At 46.8% G+C, this 22798-nt stretch overlaps 1 protein-coding gene and 1 pseudogene across 1 annotated transcript; both read left to right on the top strand.

The window, feature by feature from the left end:
* The first annotated feature begins 2519 nt into the window (after positions 1–2519).
* On the top strand, positions 2520–3463 carry LOC149862720 (olfactory receptor OR9H1-like; annotated as a pseudogene).
* A 13416-nt stretch (positions 3464–16879) lies between these two features.
* Positions 16880–17836, top strand: LOC149862721 (olfactory receptor OR9H1-like). The gene has a single exon (XM_090054077.1). The coding sequence runs from the start codon at positions 16880–16882 to the stop codon at positions 17834–17836; it is 957 nt and encodes a 318-aa protein (XP_089910203.1).
* Positions 17837–22798: the final 4962 nt, after the last annotated feature.

Consider the following 22798-nt stretch of genomic DNA (forward strand, 5'->3'; position numbering starts at 1 on the left):
TGCCAGGCCCAAAATGTGTCAGGCCCAGCCATACACCAAACAAATGTACAGCGGGGCTCAGCAATACAGATATGCTGAGACACAAGTTCTGTAAAATTGTAAAAGCAGGACTCAGGCCTGTCTTGCACCCAGGCCTGACCATACAATGAAAGAGCGCCAGGCCTACTTGGCTGTGGCCTGAACACATAAGTTCAGCCACACTGTTAGGCTGAGACCTAACACCTAGGAATCAACAAAACTGGGGGATGGGCCTATTTCGGCTTGGGCCTGAACTAGCAGTCGTGCCCAACCACAGCACTGTCCCCTGCATTCTCTCCTCCAGCAGCATCGTTCTGGGGAAGAGAGGCTCTGCGGAAACACAGGCTTTGCCCTCAGTCTTGGCATGAGAAGTATCTGCTCGTCTGTAATTTGGGCAAGATCTGGGAGCTGCCTCAGGATGTGCACAGTGACAGAGCTGCCTGGTTGTGAGCCAGGCCCTGAGGAGTTGGGGCTTGAAGCTATGACCTACAAAGGTCAAAACTAACTTCCTACTTCCTTCTCCAGTCCATTTCCCAAAAAGCTCACAGCCTCAAGGTCAGGCAGCACCTGAAACACAGGCAGGTAGGCACAGAGAAAAAGAGGCAAGGAGAGAGAATAATATCACCACGGGGACCTTAATGCCAGCTTTGTCTGAAAGTTGTTCCTATGAATGAGATAAGTTTTCACTGCATTCATCCAGGGACTTCAATCTAGTGCCTCTCTAGGTCTCTCCTGGACCGGTCCATAGGGCTGAGGCTGAAAAAGACACTTCTGTCATCAGGGAGTGCCCCAGTGTAGTCCTCAGTGCTCATGGAGTACCTTTCCTCCAGGGACCTCAAGGCCCTTTGCAAGGGAGGGAAGAACCAGTCTCCTCCTGTTGCACAACTTCTACCTTTCAGCCACATTTAATACCATTCCCTTCAATAAAACTGTGATACCAGTCCCAGCACTTGAGCTTGACAGAAAAGATTCTAGGGCACTAAAGAGCCCAGGTTTTTAGCAATGTTAAGGTCTATTTACTACTCAAATCCTTGGATTAGATGGCAGTGAAATGTGCCAACCTTTGAATACAAGAGCAGCTGACCTGGTTCCAGAAGGCGTTGCATGAGATTGAGCTGAATGACGCTGGGGTCAGTTTTCCTGTCAGATGGGGAAGAGAAGGCACTGGGAAGCTTTTCAGTGTGCTACTGATACTACTGTGGAAGAGGGAAAAGTGACAAAATACAGAAGACATGTCATTCACCTTCTCTTTTCCATACAGGAAGGCGTTTCATGAGTATGTGTATGCTAACTGAGTCTTGCTATTTTTTGTGTTGTTATGTTTTGGGAATACAGATGGCTACGTATTTGATTTCTTTTTTTACTGAAAATTTTTACTTTTAATTGAAAAACAATGATTTCTCAGCCAAAAGAATATATAATTAACACCCCCACCCACCCCCACTACTGCTATTCCTGAGGACGAGGTTCTTTATTTAGGGGTTTTTGGGGGGGGAATTACGGATTAATTAATGTGTGTATCTATTTTCCTAGCATTGGAAAGTCATCAATGCATGTGAAAATACTTCTGTCATCTTATCCCAGTATTCCATTGGAAAAAATATGCAATTCCTCAAAACAAAACATCTAGGCACACTGTGCGTTTCTCCATGAAAATAAGAAAAGAAGGCGGAAAGGTGAGCTTAATGGGCCAGTCTTTTCTGAGAAACCAGTCCTTTCCCCTCTGCTTACAAGAGATTGGTATTTTCAGGGGCACCAAAAGAATTTGGGGCAGACTTTTCTAAGCATAAGTACCCAGGTAGGTATAGGTAGGTACCCAGGCAGATGTTCAAAATCGTCTTGGTTCCAGCCTGCATTGATATCACTCATACTGAGCTGAGATTCCATGGAGGTAATAAGAGGATGTAACCCACTGTCTGGTTATGGTGCATGCACCACACTTGTTCAGATGGCATCCTTTGAACCTGCAGACTCATCCTTTTGAGTATTTGTTCAGTACTTGTTCATCCTGGCATCCATAGAAAGAAATATGCTCTACTTCAATGAAAAGTTACTGGGTTTAGAGCACAAAAACAGTCACACGACATCCCCAAATTGCAGCCTCTCCTTTTGAGATATATGCAGGGAAAGTTGGGAAGTCACATTCCACCAAACAGAACAAGACTGAATAATACTTAATTCCAAAAGGAAACCTGAGAATGACAAGAGATACTAGAACATTTTTCTAATATTATCCCAAAGGCACTTCTGCCAATTATTATATGGAGAAATGATATGGAGAAATAGTCTCATTATAGAAAACTCAGAATTTCAAAAGCATTGTGGTAAAGTCTACATTTAAGTAACTTTCTAAGGGTTGTGTCACCATGCCCTTTGCTTTCTTACACTTTACCTCCTGAGAATCAGTTCCAGCAGCACATTAAGTAATCTGCAGTTTCTTTCACCACTTTGCTTTGTCCGTTGTCCTTACCCTATTTTTTCCCGCACAGAAGAGCTGAGCTATGGCATCTGTGAGAGAGCAGAACCACACAGAGGTGACAGAATTCATCCTGCTGGGATTCGGAAGTGATCCTGGCACTCAGGTCCTGCCCTTTGTGGTGTTTTTTGTGATTTACATGACAACTGTACTAGGGAATATTGTCATGGTTCTCATCATTCGAATCGACCCTCGCCTTCACACCCCCATGTATTTCTTCCTCATGAACCTGTCTCTCTTAGACCTCTGCTACTCCTCAACCATTGCCCCCAAAGCCATGGCCACCTTCCTGCAAGGCAGGCAAACCATTTCCTACTATGGATGTGCTGCACACTTCTTTTTTGCTGTCTTTGGCAGCACAGAAACATTCATCCTGGCAGCAATGGCATACGATCGATACATAGCCATCTGCAACCCACTCCTCTATCCTGTCACCATGTCCAAAAGGGTCTGCATTCAGTTAATCGTGGGCTCCTATATCGGTGCTGGAACCAGTTCTATTATGCAAACCAGCTTCACCTTTGCACTGAGCTACTGTGGGCCTAAAGAAATCAACCATTTCTTCTGTGACATTCTCCCCTTGCTAAGCCTGTCCTGCACTGATAAGCACATCAATGTACTGCTAATGTTTGTTTTATCTGGCCTCATCATAGTGATCACCTCCGGAATCATCCTCATCTCCTACGCCTACATCATCTATGCTATTCTCAGGATTTACTCTGCCAAGGGCAGGCTCAAGACCTTTTCCACCTGCTCCTCCCATATGGTGGCTGTGACTTATTTTTTGGGACTGCTTCCTCTATGTATACCCAGCCAGGTTCTCAGTCTTCCCCACATTGGAGCAAGGTGGTGTCTGTGTTTTATACCCTTGTCATCCCCATGTTGAATCCCTTCATCTACAGCCTCAGGAACAAGGATGTAAAAGGCGCTTTGAGGAAGACTGTAAGAGGGATAATGGCTTCAAAGTAAGGCTCTTCTCTGTGAATACAGAGCTAAACTACACCTCAGAACAATCAAGTGAGAAATAATTAATAAATATTTGCATGCATCTGTCCATGTCTTTGAATTTTAATTCCTTTTATTTTTTTAAGCTCTTCTCACCCCAAACTGTGGATCGAGACTGCCTTGAGTCTTAAGTAACACTTGCTTTCTAAGCACACATATCACACCTGAAAGCATCACAAGACAATGCTGATCTAGATTCTAGAATCTAATTGTATTTCCCCTTCCCTGCTGATGTGTATGTATGACCATCTCCTTTAGTGGCTGACTCCACATCTAAAAACCCTATCATTTGAAAAAGGGCTTACAAAAGGATTAGCACAAGTATTCATCCTTGCAGTCAGCTGCAGTTTTACCATTTACTCCAATAGGACTTTGTTATGCAAACAAAGAGCATTTTAATTCTTCAGCTGGTATTTTCAGGGTTCCCCATTGGAGGGAGTTGCTCAGTTCTCAGTGGAACGTAACTGGGGCTGGCAAACAAGCATTGTCCTTTGTTCAGGACATAGGAAAACTGAGCCCAGAAGCAAACAGGGAAGCTGGTCAGCTACTACACATTGGGACAGTTGGGACATCTGGCCACTGGTGCTTCCAGCATGATTGTGTACCTGCATGAGCTCCCAGCAAGAGCTGTGCTAACTTGCTGGTGAGCTCCAGATGCTCTCTGTGCATGCCACACACAGCCAAAGGGAGATGTGACCATGGTGCTCCGTCCCCTCTGGATCCATCTGGAGGAGGAAGGCATTGTGTGTATTTAACTATAACTATTATACACCAGGATTTAAATCAAAGAAAACTGTAAAGGGAGAAGTGACACCAGTAGGAAGAAAATGAAAAAATCTTTATTGAGGAATTCCCGCAGTTTGGATCTGTTCAGGCTGCTATGGTCTGCTCTTTTAAAGGCTGAGCTTAGGATAAGAATGAATCCAGCACCTACAAAGGGTTGGCTTGAGGAAAGCAGTGTAGAGAATGGACTGTGAGAAAGGCGAAGCTGCCCCTCACAGGGACAGACACCCACAGGACTCTGACATCAACTTCCTTGAGTCCCAGAAATGTCCACGATGGGCAGGGTCTCCTATTCCCCACTCCTTCTTATGACTTAGGATGGCACCATAGTAATAGAGTGTATCAATTAATAGATATTCAGGGATTCAAACTGGATAGCAAAGCAGGGGTACAGACTGTAACAAACAAGGGGCTGAGGAGTTGGGAGTGAAAACTGTCCTAGGAATCTATTCTCTTCCTTCAGACAAAGATTGAAGGATGAAGATGAGGAGGAGCTGCAGCTCTTAGTGTTTGCTGAATCCAACCAGGATGAAGTTGGTAATAGGTGTGCAATTTCCTGCTGCCGTAGAAGATGTTGACAACATTTAACAATAGTTTGTCCTTTGCAAGAGCATATAACTGAAAATGATGATCACTTCAGATGGTCACTGGATGTCACTGCTATTCAGAAAAATCCTAAAGCAAACCAGAAATTTTCATGTTGGAAACTTGGTGCTTGCCTGAAAGACAGAGATTCAGGATGTTTGAATTTTAGGAAGTCACAAGAGACAAAAACCATGGTATTGAAATGCCTTAAGAAGTTAGGGCCCTATTTCTATCATTTTTTTCTGGTTTGAGACTCAGGTACAAGTTGCACATCAAATACACACACACACACACGCGCGCACACACACACACACACACACACACACACACACTACAATGTTTCACTCTTCTAAGAGTCCTGTACATAACATAACTCAAGCCCAAATAATTTAACATCTCTAGTTCCAGCATTATGCATGAACACTACTGTTCATCCTGCCTCATGAAGCCTGCGTAAAATTGTTTCTACGCATGTTATGAAGACACAGAAATCATTCATTGGGAGTTTTATCATTGGTACAATATAACATACATGATACAAGGATAGAAAACCACTGATGTAATGAAAGCCACTAGTGGTAAATTAAATCCAAATGAATTCCAATTAAAAATAAAACATACATTGTTAAAAAAAAGGGGGAAGCAACCATTGGAAGGAGCTACTGGAGGAAGGGATATATTGTCACCCTATGGAAGTTTTATATCCATTTGGGTTGCCCTTTGGGAGATGCGGCTTACTCACACGTTAGTCAAATAGAAGCCAGGGGATGGAGGTTCATGGTCTGTGCCACACTGCTTACACTGGGACAGTGATTCTCAGCCAGGATGGCATGGCACCCCGGGTTACCTTGAGATATTTTCAATGGCGCTATGTAATATTCGCACTATTAGGTCTGCAATGGAAATTCTCACCTAGAGATAGAATAGTCTCACCTACACAAACCTAGATTCCCACCTAGATAAACCCAGTGGGCAGAACATATGCCTTCCCCTTTTCCCTTGTCTCTCCACCCCCAGAATGGGTATGTTGATAGACACTCAGGAAGCTGGCCTGAAGCATTTGATTAGCTAGAAAATGCAGCTGCATAAGTCCCACCTGTGCTAACTGATGTGCCACAGCATCGTCTCTCAAGACTTCACTGGGCGTGGCACGTGAAAGGCACCTCCTTAACCGGTGTTATGTGCTCTGGAAGCCTAAGAGCTTGATGCCCCAAGACAAAGAAATGAGACGTTCCATGGAGGGTGTGCTTTTCAGACCTCATCTGTAGACCACGTACTGCCATTTCCAGGCCCAGGAGACAAGCAGACTAGGGTGGGAATGGATAGATCTGAGGAGCTGGCATGATATGTGACTGCACAACTTTGAGATGGACAGATCCTTGAGATTTGTGCTGAGCTGCCTCCATTATCTGCGTGACAAGTCACCAGCATGAGGGCACCCAGACCATTGAGAAGTGGATAGAAATTGTCATCTGACATCTCAAAATGCCTGTCAGGCTCCAGCCCCTAGTTTGTTGCTAACTGCTTAAGCATGGTTAAGTCCACAGCTATACTGGCCATTTGGATCATGTACTCTGCCATCTAGAAGAGGTTAGCACCATAGCTCATCCACTTCACCATCACAGGGTTTCTTATGCCTGGATTTGCCAGTACTGTACTGCATTTCCAAAGCGTATGAGTTTCATTCAAGGCACCCAAGTACATTTCTGGCAAGAGCCCAGCACACATGGTTTGAATGCTTATAATGTTTAAAAATGTTTATTTTCTTGGTTTTTAACCACGTTAAAAGCTTTTCCCTTACATTACTAGGTGGTGTCTTGCTCCTAACCTGTGTCCCTGTGCTGGAAGCAGTTAACCAAGACATTCCTTACAAGAATGCTCTGATGGTTGTGGTATTCAGGAGACTGAGTGTTGGAGGCATGATTGGGATGTAAGAGGTCAGGGCTTGACCCTGGGGGGTCCCCACACAGAGGATCAGGGACTTCGGGTAGTTTGGGAAAGCTTCTGCCCCCTGACCATAGTTATGGAGCTGCAAAAAAGCCATTTTTTCTCCTCTCACTTCTGTCAGTGCCTGGAGAGATTACCGTTGTCCTGCTCTAGTCATGTAACTGCTCTGGTACCACCAGGTCTTCCATCTGTGCTCAAGGTCTCCTGGGTTTTTGCAAGAAGTCAAGCTCCTGATGCCAAAGCATAGGACAGACCCAGTCTTGCCCCAGCTGGGCTATCGCAATCACTGCAAACTCCTGCTTTTTCCTTTGCCATGCTAATCCATTATACACCCTTTCTATCCAACACCAGACTGCAAACACAAGAGTAAAAAACAGTATCTGCCTTGCAAAACTTGGAATGATCGCATACAACATCAAATTAAACACACCAGGAAAAAATGTGACCATCCAAACACAGGGGCTGGTTATGGGGCTGGGTCACATGAATTTTGAGGAGAGGTGGAGGTGACAGTGGTTTCAAAGAGGGTGGAGCTAGATTGTTCACAGTAATGATGGATGAAAAACAAGGAGCAATTGTCTCAAGTTGCAGCAAGAGATGTTTTCATTGGAAATTAGGAAAAACCTTCTCACTAGAAGGGTAGTGAAGCACTGGAACAGGTTACCTATAAAGATGGTCCTAGTCCATGTGGGCACTAACGATGTGGCCAGGAGGAGCCCTGATCGCCTGATGGAGGACTACCACGCTCCGGGGTGCATGCTGAAGGAGATGGGCGCACAGGTTGTTTTCTCTTCTATCCTGCCAGTGAATGGACGAGGCAGATGGCATGAAACGTGCATCGCGGAGACCAACTGGCAGCTGCAGACATGGTGCTTCAAGGAGGGCTTTGGCTTCCTCAGCCACAACCGGCACATCACGACGAGAGACATGCTGGGATGGGACGGGCTTCACCTTTCCCCTAAAGGTAGGCGTGTGTTCTCTTCTAGGTTGGCGGACCTCCTCCGGCGGGCTTTAAACTAGGCTCGTCGGGGGAAGGGGAAGATGAGGGCGGAGGAAACATCAGACTGCCAGACCAAACAGCACCCACAACTACAGCCCAGCCCAGACCGACGAGCGAAGCAATCAAACAGGTAAGAGGGAGGGGCCAGGGTAACGCTGGGACTAGGGGGTCAGTACACACACCCACAGGAGGCCTCAAATGCCTCTACACAAACGCTCATAGTATGGGCAACAAGCAGGAGGAACTCACCCTCCTGCTGGCTGACACCAGCCCGGACATAGTGGGGATTACAGAAACGTGGTGGAACGAAACGCATGATTGGGCGATCAATGTCAAGGGCTATAGGCTGTACAGGAGGGACAGGACAGGAAAAAGAGGTGGGGGCGTGGCGCTCTACATTAAGGAGGAATACACTTCCTTGTTAATTAGCAAGGAGTCAGGGGAGGGGCACTCTGAAGTGCTTTGGGTTAGAGGACAAGGCAGTTGAGGGGAAAGGGATTTAACGGTGGGAGTCTACTACAGACCACCCAACCAAGGGGAAGAGCTTGACCAGGAATTCTTGGGTCAGCTCACAGAGGTAGTGAAGGCTAAGGATGTGGCAGTCATGGGGGACCTGAACTTCCCGGACATCTGCTGGGAAGAGCAGTCAGCCAGGTCTGAAGGCTCACGTAGGTTTTTGGCCAGAGTGCAGGACCTCCATCTAACCCAGGAAGTGCACAGCCCCACCAGGGGAGACGCCTTGTTGGACCTAGTGCTGCCCACAGGTGATGACCTGGTGAGCGGGCTGCGGGTGCTCGACCACCTGGGAGACAGTGATCATCGCCTGCTGGAATTCACCATCCAGCGCAAGGTGGCAAAGGCGTGCAGTAAGGCAGCGGCCCTAAATTTTAGGAGGGCAGACTTCAGCGAGCTAAGGAGGATAGTTGGAGAAGCGCTGAGGTCCCGGAGGGGAGGGGAGCCAGGTGTCCAAGGAGAGTGGTCGCTCCGTAAGGAGACGATCCTCCAAGCCCAAAGGAAGGTAATCCCAACGAGGATCAAAGGGAGCAGGAGAGCACACAAGCCTCCGTGGCTCACCAGAACCATCTGGGAGTGTCTCCTTGCCAAAAAGGAGGCTTACACCCAATGGAAGGAAGGGGTCATCAGCAGGGAGGGCTATTCTGTAGTTGCTCGGGGATGTAGGGAGATAGTTAGGAAGGCCAAGGCAGAGATGGAACTGGGGCTAGCTTCCCAGATTAAGGACATTAAGAAGCCCTTTTTTAAATACATAAGGGGTAAAAAGAAGGTCCCGGGTAATGTGAGGCCCTTGCAAGATGCCATGGGAATCTTGGTCGTCACACCAGACGGCAAAGCTAACATGTTTAACGATTTCTTTGCCTCCGTCTTCCTAAGTAGGGACCAGTACAGCCACCTCCCTGCTGGGCCCCCCTCGGGCCCCAGGGGAGGCACACCTGGGGCACGGGTTAGTGAGGATTTAGTTAGGGAGCTTCTGGAGAGGTTGGACGTATTCAAGTCAGCCGGCCCGGATAATCTGCACCCTAGAGTTCTAAAGGAACTGGCCAAGGTCATTGCAAGTCCCCTGGCACAACTTATGAGCACTCGTGGTGCTCTGGTGAGGTACCAGAGGATTGGAAGAGGGCCAACATGGTCCCCATCTTCAAACAAGGCAGGAAGGAGGACCCGAGAAACTATAGGCTGGTTAGTCTTACCTCGATCCTAGGCAAGCTGTTCAAGAAAATTATGCTGGCACACATCCAGGAGGGGCCAGCAGGGGACTGCATGCTTAGGGGCAACCAACACTGGTTCATCATTGGCAGGTCCTGTCAGACCAACCTGGTGGCCTTTTACGATCAGATCACCAGCTCGTTAGACGCAGCGGTAGCAGTGGATATAATCTTCCTGGACTTCCGGAAGGCTTTTGACACTGTCTCTCACCCTGTTCTCATTAAGAAACTGGGGGGGCTGTGGTGTAGACACCCACACAGTCAAATGTGTCGCCAACTGGCTGGAGGGCCGCACCCAGAGGGTGGTAGTGGATGGGTCCTTCTCAACCTGGAAGGACGTGGGCAGTGGGGTTCCGCAGGGCTCAGTCCTCGGGCCCGCACTGTTCAACATCTTCATCAGTGACTTGGATGAGGGGGTAAAAAGCACCCTGTTCAAATATGCTGATAACACTAAGATGTGGGGGGACGTGGGCACATTGGAGGGATGCAACAGGCTACAATCAGACCTAGACAGGTTACAAGGGTGGGCAGACGAGAATAGGATGGGCTTCAACACAGACAAGTGCAAGGTGATGCACCTCAGGAGGAAAAACCGGCACCATACCTACAGGTTGGGGAACTCCCCTCTTGTCAGCACAGAGGCAGAAAAGGATCTGGGGGTCATCATTGACTCCAAGATGAACATGGGCCGGCAGTGTGGGGAGGCAGTCAGGAAGGCCAACCGCACCTTGTCATGCATCCACAGATGCATCTCGAGCACGTCCAAGGTGGTGATCCTCCCCCTCTATGTGGCAATGGTCAGGCCGCAGCTGGAGTATTGCGTCCAGTTCTGGGTGCCACACTTCAAGAGGGATGTTGACAGCATGGAGAGGGTCCAGAGGAGGGCCACTCATATGATCAGGGGACAGCAGGGCAGGCCCTATACGGACAGGATGCGGGACCTGAACCTGTTCCGCCTCCAAAAGAGAAGGCTGAGGGGGGATCTTGTGGCCTGTTATAAACTAGTCAGGGGGGATCAGCAGGCATTGGGGAAGTCACTGTTTCCCCGAGCACCACCAGGAGTGACCAGGAATAACGGTCACAAGCTGGCAGAGGGTAGGTTTAGGTTAGATATCACAAGGCGCTACTTCACGGTCAGGGCGGCTAGGGTCTGGAACCAGCTTCCAAGAGAAGTGGTGCAGGCTCCTACCCTGGGGGTGTTTCAGAGGAGGTTAGATGAACTTCTTCTTGGGGTCATTTAACCCCAGTATTCTTTCCTGCCATGGCAGGGGGTTGGACTAGATGATCTGCTCAGGTCCCTTCCGACCCTAGAAACTATGAAACTATGAAACTACTGTGGTGGAATCTCCATCTTTGGAGGTTTTTAAGATCTGGCCAGAAAAGCCTTGGCTGTAAATATCTAATTGGGGCTGTCCTGCTTTGAGCGGGGGTTGGACTAGTTGACCTCCTGAGGTCCTTTTCAACCCTACTTTTCTATGATTTTATGAATATCAAATTAAACATGCAGACAAAAGGTGACCATCCAACCACAGGCTCCCACCACCTTAATTCAGCATTGTTTTGTGGGTTAGTCACAAATGTTGTTGACCTCCTCATTTACACGTTTTAACCTACATTTGGTAGTAAACCTAGCAAATAACTTTAGACTATTTTGCCCCATGCCTAACTTTAGTTGGTCTAAGTTAATAGTGCAGTTGGTGGAAATGGTCATGATTCCTATGACTGAAACACTGTGGACCTGCCCATCAATGGTGAGGCTTTCAGTAGTTGACTATTGTTCCAGGTACCAGCTTTAACTCTCTCAATCGCTTCAGTTTCTTTTAGAGTTATATAGTCAACATCTTACTCACTGAACAAATGAAAACACATTCAATCAGGGTTGCGCTGACAAAGATTTCCTTGGCCAATAACAATGGCCCATTATTAACCAGCCATATCGGCCAATACCAATCCAATAGCTGACTTACAGGAATGCAGCCCAGAAACTTGGAGAGCAGTGTCTGGCCACTAAGGCTGTTAGGGTGAAGTGGCATATGGGGTGCAGATTGAGGCCCCCACGGTGAGGGAGGTATTGTGGTGGAGGCAGGAGTAGGCACTGCCCAGCCAGGGCAATGAATGCATCCTTCAGAGTGGCACCGAGCTGCGGGTGATTTGACTGGGGGGTAAGAAGCTCGCAGGGAGATCCCTGCTGCTGTGTGCACCCACTGGGGAGGCATGGGGGACATGTGCCCCTCTGGGTTTGTGCGCAGGGCAAAGGTGGGCTCCCTGCTGCTTGCTTGGGCCCCAGGGCTGCACTGGCCTTTCCCAGAGGTGGGGTTGGGCCAGTGCTGCGCGAAAGCAGGTGGGGGCCCAGAGGGCAGCGGCCACACTGGGAGAGATGGCTATGGTGAATTTTTGCGTGGCTATAGCCCACCCCATACCCATCCCTCCCAGCCCTATACCCAGCCACTCCACACCCAGCACTGGTCCAGGCCCACCACTGGGAAGAACCCAGCACAGCCCCTGGCCACAAGCCCACAGCAGGCAGCCTACCCTCACCCTTTGCACAAATCCAGGGGGGGCATATGCCCCCCATGCCTCCTCTGGGGGCACACGCAGTGGCAGGGAGCCCCTCCTCCCCCCTCCAAATGAGCCACCCACAGTTCTGTCCTGCTCCCAGGGTTGCGTTCAATGCCCATGATGGACATCATCTGCCCCTGCCCCACTCCCTCCCTCACCGTGGGGGCCTCAATTTTCTCTCCCCATGTCCCTTCCTCTCCACTGACTTACCGGCCAGACACTGATCTCCAAGTTACTGGGCTGCATTCCTGGCCATGTGCATGGTAGCTGTGTGCATGCATGCAGCTGTTATCAATTATATTATTGGCTAAACCAGCCAAAAAAAGCTGATTGCCGATAATGTTGATTTTCCTTTTTTAAGTTCCAATCCAATATGCCATTGATATATCCATGTACCTCTACACTCAACCTTTCCCCACATAAAATACTCATTCTCACACATGACACAGTCGGATTACAGCACCCTTCTTCTGATGCATCCAACACAAACTGATCAGGTTTGCAACTGGTGACATGTGTTAACCTGGCTGGTACATAATGAACTGGTGTCCATGAAGAGTGTTTCCTTAGAAGCCATGTGTGCCCCTTCTCACGGTCAAATCCTGACCAGCCAAGCACCTAACCAATAGGGACAACTGGAATTCCAAGGACCCAAGTATAAAATGCACAAACTATCATGGAACGTGGACTTAGTGGGGTTACTCATCATGGGCTTTAGTTTCGGGATTTACCCTCTTGGCCATTTCCCCATTTTCAAATGCTCTCTCTCACATCAGTGCTTAAACCAGTTTCCCTTGGGTGTGTAGTAATACTCATGACATATTTTGTTGCAGATCCTATTATTCGTAGGTCAGTGTTTTCCCCGTTTTTCCCTTGAAGGGTTTCTAGTACAGCTATGGTCCATACTGTCACTCAGTGAATTGTAGCCTGCACAGTATTAATAGGGCTGTGCAAAATGGCACTGTTTCATTTTGACTTCCAATTTGTGGGACAGTATTTTGTTTCAAGTTTCATTTAATTTCTAAAGCACCTTCCATTTCATTTCACCAAAACTGTTTCACCGTTTCAACGCAAGTTTCGACATTTCACCCATAGACTATACTGGGGAGACACAAAACTGTCTAAAACTGTCATTTATTGGCAGATTTGGATTAAAACAACAGGAAGGGTACCTCCTTCTGAGGGCATGAAGCCTGCCATGTTTCAAGGAGATAGGTGCAGGGGTTTCTGGGAAACTGCACTTCAAGCTGCTGACAAGCAAATCTCATGTCGTGTGTGTTAAGCCACAGCAGTGTGAAAACTTCTGGGACTGTAGCCCCTGCTGAGGCCATGAAACTGGTCAGGTTTCAAGGAGATAGGTTTCTGGGAAATTGCACCTCAAACTGCAAAACTTGTGACATTTGACTGTGTGTGTGCGCTAAGGCAGAGCTGTTTTTCCATCCCTCCCCCAAAGCACTAAGATTGGAAGGGACCTTAGGGGAGGATCACAGTCACTGGCCAGCTACACATGTCAATATCAGAGCAGTCCTTCCCCGTCTTCCCCCTCTCTCTCCTTACTTTCTCCTTACTTTCTTCAAAACTTGAAACGTTTTGAAACTTTCAAAATGTTTCAATTGCCCTCATTTTGTTTTGAGGCTGGTTCAAAGCTTTTCATTTTGTTTAGATTTCACAGTTTCAAGCTTGAAATGAGTTGACACAGCATCGAAGAGAAACACCTGGTGAAATTTCACACAGCCCTATTAATTACATACTGATTCTAGAATCCATCAGTTCCAGGGTTTGCCAAATGGTAACTAATTCTTTACACTCTCTGGGTCCATGGCACTTATCAAGGTACCTTAGACTACTTTGTCCCATTCCTAAATTAATTTGCTCTATGTCTGTAGTCCAATTGGTGGAACTGGTCATGATTCCTATTACTGAAATATTGTGGACCTGCCCATAAACAGGGAGTCTTTCAGTCATTGACTACTCCACCAGATCCCAGCTTTTAGTCTGTTGAGCTCTTTGTTGTCTATCATAGTTACATATTAGGGCTGTGCAAAGCTTTGATCACTGATACGATTTGGTGGCATTTCGGCCCAATTTGGTGGCCAAATCTCTGAATCTGACTCCAATCAGGAGACCCTTTAATATCTCCTAATCAGATTGGAACCGTCTAAATTGATTTGCAGAGGTGTGGAAAGATTTCATGATTCAGATATAGACACAGCTTTAAATGTTTGTTCTACGTAGTTCAAGGTACCAGGCAGCTCATGAACGCTGCAATGCTGGGGTGGATGGCGCTTCCCATGGGAGTGCGCCCCTCCCCCCCCGCCCCCGCATGCTTGGTGGTGAACCTTGAAGTGGATCAAAAACACTTCTGGTCCACTACTGGGTCTGACAGGGAGTGTGTGGGGCGGCCCCATGCACCATCCCGGCTCAGCGATGGGTTCCTCCTGGGTCTGAGGGGGGCACCCAGTGTCCTCCTGCTGCTGATTGCTGAGCTGGGATGGCTTGCGGGGGCCCCCATGTGTTCCCCGGCAGACCTGGAAGTGGACCAGAAGTACTTCCGTTCCACTCCTGGGTTCATCGCTGAGCATTCCTGGCGGTGGGTGGGGCATGCTCCTCTGGGACACTCCATCCTCCCCACCATCACAGCATTCACAAGCTGTACCTGGTAACTCGAGGTATGTAGAAAAAACATTTAAAGCTGCATCTACGTCCTAATCTCTGACTCTCCAAATCACCATCGAATCTTCAGATTCAGATTTGGCCAAATCACCTCAGGGACAGTCATTTGAATGAACAAATCAAATCAATGTCACCAAATCTGAATCAAATACAGACCATTTTCTACTCCCCTATAACATATTCAACATCTTGTTGACTAAACAAATGAAAAAACATTCAAACTTTCCCTACATAAAATACTCATTGTGACTTGATAGTTTTCTGATTAGAGCACACTCTTGCTGACACATCCAGGACATTTCATTCATCCATCCAGGGGCTTCTATCTAGTGCCTCTCTAGGTCTCTCTAGTGCCTCTCCTGTACAGGTCCCCAAAGCTGGGACTGAAAACACATCTCTGTCACTAGGGAGACCTGCACTGCAATCCCGAGGGCTCACATAGCCCAGTTCCTCCAGAGACCTCAAAGCCCTTTGTGAGCAAGGAAACCAACAGGAAAATACCAGTCTCCTCCTCTTACACAACTTCTGCCTTTCGCCTAGATTTAATACCATTCTCTTCAATATAACTGCTAGAACAGTCCCAGCACTTGAGCTTGACAGAAAACAATCCTAGGGTGGTCAGTATGGCAGGTCATTTAGCAATGGCAAGGCAAATTTGACACCTGAATCCTTGTATTGGGTAGCAGTGAAATGTGCCGACTTTTGGATACAAAAGCATCTGAGGTGGTTCCAGAAGGCTTTATAGGAGACTGAGCTGGATGAAGATAGGTTAAGGCTTGCTTTCAGGTACCTGTCACATTGGGAAATGACAGAGATTGGGAAAGGCTCTGGGAAGTTTTCAGAGTTTTATTGCTAGTATTGTGGATGTGAAAAACGTGACAAAATACAGAAAACTTGTCATTCACCTTCTCTTTTCCATACATGAAGGCTTTTGGTGGGTAGGTGTATGCTAACTCCACTTAGCTTTTTTTATATACATATTTATTTTTTGTAATACAGGTGGTACTATTTTTAAATGATATTATTACTTCTAATTCTCAGTACCACATTCCTATTTCTTGTGTGTATGTTTGTTTGGGTTTTAGGCAATTTTTATGTATATCTTTTTACTTAGTTGTGGAAAGCCAATAATGTATGTTAATAATTTCATCATAAGTCCAATATTCTGTTAAAACAAGTACTGAGATTCTCAGAGAAGTAGGCTGAGGCATTTTGTACAAGTCTCTGTGAATGTACGAAAGGAAGGTGAGAAGGAGAGCTTAATAGGCCAGCTGTCACCAAAAACCCAGTCTTTTCACATCTACTTCCAAGTGGTTTGTATTTTCATAGTCACCAAATGCTTTGGGGCACATTCTTCATAGTGCATAAGTACCTACAAATACAGGTAGGCACCCGGAGAGACTATCAAAAGCATCTTGATTCCAATCTCCATTGAATTTATTCCTACCTGAGATTTGATGGAGTTAATTAATAGATATAAGCAATGCCACTGTTTAGTTAGGCTTATACATGTGTTGGCTTTGGTTATACCTTGCCACACTTGCTAAGAAGTGATGTGGTGAACCTTCAGGCTCATCCTTTTGATTATTTGTTCAGTGTTTGTTCATCCTGGCATCCATAGAGAGTAACAGGGTCTAGTTCAAGGAAACATTATTGGGTCTGGAGCACAAAAACAGTCCAACAGCAACCCCATGTTGTAGCCTTTCAGATTAAGATATATGCATATATAGACTGGGAGTCACATTCAACCAAACATGACAAGGCTGTGTAACACTTCATTCCAAAAGGAGACCTGTGAATGATAGGAGACACTAGAAGATTGTGCTAATATTATTCCTAGGGCATTTTTGCCAATTGTTATTATATGGAGAAGTTGTATGGAGAAATAGCTTCATTGTAGAAAAGTCAGAATGTCAAAAGCATTGCTGTAGATTTATTAAATCTATGTTTAAGTATGCTTTTAAGGGCTTTGTCACAATGCCCCGTGGTTTCTTGTGTTTTCCCTTAGTAAAAATCATCCCCAAAGACACTTTAAACATTCTGCAATCTGTTTTACCACTTTGCTATTTCCTTCATCCTTATACCATCTTCCCCCCAAAGGAGGGACGAGCTATGGAGTCTATGGGAGAGGACAACCACACGGCCGTGACAGAATTCATCCTGCTGGGATTCGGGAGTGGTGCTGGCACTCAGGTGCTGCCTTTTGTGGTGTTCCTTGTGATTTACACGGCAACCGTGCTAGGGAACACTATGATGGTTCTCATGATTCGAATCGACCCTCACCTTCACACCCCTATGTATTTCTTCCTCATGAACCTGTCGCTGCTAGACCTCTGCTACCCCTCAACTATTGCCCCCAAAGCCATGGCCACCTTCCTACAAGGCAACAAAACCATTTCCTACTATGGATGTGCTGCTCAGTTGTTCTTTTTTATTCTCTTTATCACCACAGAGGCCTTTATCCTGGCAGCAATGGCATATGATCGCTACATAGCCATCTGCAACCCACTCCTCTATCCTGTCACCATGTCCAAAAGGGCCTGTGTTCAGTTAATTTTGGGCTCCTACATCAGTGGTGGCACCAGTTCTATTATGCAAACCAGCTTCACCTTTGCACTGAGCTACTGTGGGCCTAAAGAGATCAACCATTTCTTCTGTGACATTCTCCCCTTGCTAAGCTTGTCCTGCACTGATAAGCACATCAATGTACTGCTAATGTTTGTTTCATCTGGCCTCATCATAGTGAGCACCTCAGGAATCATCCTCATCTCCTATGCCTACATCATCTATGCCATTCTCAGGATTCGCTCTGCCAAGGGCAGGCTCAAGACCTTATCCACCTGCTCCTCCCACATGGTGGCTGTGGCTTTGTTTTTTGGGACTGCTTCCTTTATGTATGCCCAGCCGGGTTCTCAGTCGTCCCCACATCGGAGCAAGGTGGTGTCTGTGTTTTATACCCTTGTTACTCCCATGCTGAATCCCTTCATCTACAGCCTCAGGAACAAGGATGTAAAAGATGCTTTGAAGAGAATCATAGGTAGGAAAATTCTAATGTTAGAAAAGCATTAATCTGTCCTTCTGTCTGTCCATAACACTTTTTTCGCACTCTGATTGGTTTTCTGAAACAACCAATTAGAGTGCACCAACACTGTTCCAGACAGGAGGCGGCGGCGTGGCCCCTCAGTTCCCGCTGTCATGGCGGTGTTATCCCCGCTGTCCCCAAGTAAGGCTGGAGCAGGGGAATAAGGACAGTGGGACTGGAGGCGGTGGCAACATGAGGTGCTGGCCAGTGGGGATGGGGGGATTGTGGGGCAAGCTTGCCCTCCTCCCCGTCCCTGGGATGAGGTGGAGTGGCAGGGGGGAGCTCATGGAGCCAGACCGGGGGCACACAGGGCTGGAGGAAGAGCAGCGCAGGGCAGTGGGTGGCGGCGCTCCGACACCTCCTCCCCCCTCATTCTTGGTGGGCAATTGGCTAGTTATTTAAAATAAGCCTCTTCTATGAATGTAGAACTAAACTGCACTTCAGAGCAACCAAATCAGACCTTACTAAGATGTATTTGCATGCTTCTGTTCATCTGTTTGTCTCTACATTATTTTCATTCACAACCATTTTCCCTTTATATTCATATTCATATCTAGCTGCCTTTTTTAGAGCTTTCCTAAATAATGCTGCATCATTATAGGTATAAATGTTTTATTACCCCATATTTTTAAATTATCTTTCCTAGGCAGCACGCAGTGAGTTCGAAATAGGCCCATCCCCCACTTTTGTTGATTCTTAGGTGTTAGGTCTTCGCCTAACATTGTGGCTGAGCTGATATGTTCCCCTGTGTCCCCCTTTAATGTTTTACAGAACTTGTGTCTCCACATATCTGTATTGCTGAGCCCCGCTGTACATTTGTTTGCTGTATGGCTGGGCCTGACACATTTTGGGCCTGGCACAGGTTGTTTGTGTGGCTCTGTGTCCCAACCAATGCAGCATGGTTGGCGCTGGTTGCTGGTCAGGCTCTTTTGCTGTTTGGCTGATTTTTTTTGAGTTCTCCTGCAGTTTCCTAACCCAGCAGAACTTGGATTACTTTGTACATCCTGCACATAAAATAGCTCATGCCCAAATAATTTAACATCTCTAGTTCTAGCATTATGCATGAACACTACTGTTCATCCTGCCTCATGAAACCTGCGTAAAATTGTTTCTACGCATGTTATGAAGACACAGAAATCATTCATTGGGGAGTTTTATCATTGGTACAATATAGCATACATGATACAAGGATAGAAAACCATTCATGTAATGAAAGCCATTAGTGGTAAATTAGATCCAAATCAATTCCAATTAAAAACAAGACACACATTGTTAAAAAAAGAAGGGAAGCAACCACTGGAAGGAGCTACTGGAGGAAGGGATATATTGTCACCCTATGGAGTCTTAAATCCATATTGGGATCCCATCTGGGAGATGTGGCTTACTCACAAGTTAGTCAAATAGAAGCCAGGGAATGGAGGTTCATGGTCTGTGCCACATTGCTTACACTGGGACAGTGATTCTCAGCCAGGATGGCATGGCACCCCAGGTTACCTTGAGATATTTTCAACGGTGCCATGTAATATTCGCACTATTAGGTCTGCAATGGAAATTCTCACCTAGAGATAGAATAGTCTCACCTACACAAACCTAGATTCCCACCTAGATAAACCCAGTGGGCAGAACATATGCCTTCCCCTTTTCCCTTGTCTCTCCACCCCCAGAATGGGTATGTTGATAGACACTCAGGAAGCTGGCCTGAAGCATTTGATTAGCTAGAAAATGCAGCTGCATAAGTCCCACCTGTGCTAACTGATGTGCCACAGCATCGTCTCTCAAGACTTCACTGGGCGTGGCACGTGAAAGGTACCTCCTTAACCGGTGTTATGTGCTCTGGAAGCCTAAGAGCTTGATGCCCCAAGACAAAGAAATGAGACGTTCCATGGAGGGTGTGCTTTTCAGACCTCATCTGTAGACCACGTACTGCCATTTCCAGGCCCAGGAGACAAGCAGACTAGGGTGGGAATGGATAGATCTGAGGAGCTGGCATGATATGTGACTGCACAACTTTGAGATGGGTAGATCCTTGAGCTTTGTGCTGAGCTGCCTCCATTATCTGCGTGACAAGTCACCAGCATGAGGGCACCCAGACCATTGAGAAGTGGGTAGAAATTGTCATCTGACATCTCAAAATGCCTGTCAGGCTCCAGCCCCTAGTTTGTTGCTAACTGCTTAAGCATGGTTAAGTCCACAGCTATACTGGCCATTTGGATCATGTACTCTGCCATCTAGAAGAGGTTAGCACCATAGCTCATCCACTTCACCATCACAGGGTTTCTTATGCCTGGATTTGCCAGTACTGTACTGCATTTCCAAAGCGTATGAGTTTCATTCAAGGCACCCAAGTACATTTCTGGCAAGAGCCCAGCACACATGGTTTGAATGCTTATAATGTTTAAAAATGTTTATTTTCTTGGTTTTTAACCACATTAAAAGCTTTTCCCTTACATTACTAGGTGGTGTCTTGCTCCTAACCTGTGTCCCTGTGCTGGAAGCAGTTAACCAAGACATTCCTTACAAGAATGCTCTGATGGTTGTGGTATTCAGGAGACTGAGTGTTGGAGGCATGATTGGGATGTAAGAGGTCAGGGCTTGACCCTGGGGGGTCCCCACACAGAGGATCAGGGACTTCGGGTAGTTTGGGAAAGCTTCTGCCCCCTGACCATAGTTATGGAGCTGCAAAAAAGCCATTTTTTCTCCCCTCACCCCTGTCAGTGCCTGGAGAGATTACCGTTGTCCTGCTCTAGTCATGTAACTGCTCTGGTACCACCAGGTCTTCCATCTGTGCTCAAGGCCTCCTGGGTTTTTGCAAGAAGTCAAGCTCCTGATGCCAAAGCATAGGACAGACCCAGTCTTGCCCCAACTGGGCTACCGCAATCACTGCAAACTCCTGCTTTTTCCTTTGCCATTCTAATCCATTATACATCCTTTCTATCCAACACCAGACTGCAAACACAAGAGTACAAAACAGTATCTGCCTTTCAAAACTTGGAATGATCGCATACAACATCAAATTAAACAACCCAGGAAAAAATGTGACCATCCAAACACAGAGGCTGGTTATGGGGCTGGGTCACATGAATTTTGAGGAGTGATGGAGGTGACAGTGGTTTCAAAGAGGGTGGTGCTAGATTGTTCACAGTAATGATGGATGAAAAACAAGGAGCAATTGTCTCAAGTTGCAGCAAGAGCTGTTTTTGTTGGAAATTAGGAAAAACTTTCTCACTAGAAGGGTAGTGAAGCACTGGAACAGTTTACCTATAGAGATGGTGGTATCTCCACCCTTGGAGGTTTTTAAGATGTGGCCAGAAAAGCCTTGGCTGTGATGATCTAATTGGGGCTGTCCTGCTTTGAGCGGGGGTTGGACTAGATGACCTCCCGAGGTCCTTTTCAACCCAATTTGGTGGCCGAATCTCTGAATCTGACTCCAATCAGGAGACCCTTTAATTTCTCCTCATCAAATTGGAATCCTCTGAATTGATTTGCAGAGATTTGGAAAGATTCGGTGATTCAGATATAGACACAGCTTTAAATGCTTTTGCTACGTAGCTCAAGGTACCAGGCAGCTCATGAACGCTGCAATGCTGGGGTGGATGGAGCTTCCCATAGGAGTGCACCCACCCCCTCCACCCACATGCTTGGTGGTGAACCTGGAAGTGGATCAAAAACACTTCTGGCCCACTTATGGGTCTGACGGGGAGTGCGTGGGGCAGCCCCATGCACCATCCCGGCTCAGCGATGGGTTCCTCCTGGGTCTGAGGGGCATACCTAGGGTCCCCCTACTGCTGATCACTGAGCTGGGATGGTGTGGGGGGGCCCCCACGTGCTCCCTGGCAGACCCAGAAGTGGACCAGAAGTACTTCCATTCCACTCCTGGGTTCATCACTGAGCACGCGGGGCAGGAGGTGCCACGCTCCTCTGGGACACTCCATCCTCCCCACCATCACAGCATTCACAAGCTGCACCTGGTACCTCGAGGTATGTAGAAAAAACATTTAAAGCTGCATCTATGTCCAAATCTCTATCCTCCAAATCAGCATCAAATCTTCAGATTCAGATCAGGCCAAATCACACCATTTTGTACTCCCCTATTACATATTCAACGTCTTGTTGACTGAATAAATGAAAAAACATTCAAACTTTCCCTACATAAAATACTCATTGTGACTTGATAGTTTTCTGATTAGAGCACACTCTTGCTGACACATCCAGGACAAACTGATCATGTTGGCAAATGATGCCATGTGCTCAACTGGGATATAATGAACTGGTTTCCATCCAGGGTGTTGCTTAAGATGCCATTTGTGCCCCTTCCAGGCCCCACTCCTGACCAGCCAAGCACCTATCTGATAGGAACGACTGCATAGATCTCTTGTTCTTTAACTTCTCCAAGGACCCAAATATAAAATTCACAAGCTGGCACAGCACATGGCCTTAGCTGGATCACCCACATTGGGCTTCAGTCTGGGAGTTTAACCCTCTTGTCCACTTGCCCATTTTCACAGGCTGTCACGTATCAATGCTCAAACCACTTTGGCTTTTGGGTGCATCTTAATAGACAGGAGACATTTTGTCCCAGCTCATAGAATTCATGGGTCACTGTTTTCCCTTCTTTCCCACAGGGACCTCTAACCTGGCCACAATTTATACTGTCACCTGATGCTTTTCAGCCACAATATTATTAATTATATGCTGACTCTAGAATCCTTCAGCTTCATGGACTACCAAACCACTAAGCTTATTCCTTACAATCTCTAGGTCCATACACTTCCAACTCCAGTTCCTCTACTATTTACTCGTAAACCTTGGCCAGTGCTACTATCTCCCTCTAACTTTCCTTTCAGGTTTTGATTACCAGTCATTATTTTCACCCAGAAACACAGGCAAGTAGGCAGACAGAGAAAGAGCAGAGGAAAGGGGAAAATATCCCCAGGGGAACATTAATGCCT

This window comes from Crocodylus siamensis, chromosome 6 (assembly GCF_052110815.1).
Source record: "Crocodylus siamensis isolate JL-2025a chromosome 6, ASM5211081v1, whole genome shotgun sequence".
Classification (NCBI taxonomy): Eukaryota; Metazoa; Chordata; order Crocodylia; family Crocodylidae; genus Crocodylus; species Crocodylus siamensis.

What these genes read in the sequence shown, in the direction of transcription:
- LOC149862721 (XM_090054077.1), top strand. Translation starts at nt 16,880, where the DNA reads ATGGAGTCTATGGGAGAGGACAACCACACGGCCGTGACAGAATTCATC.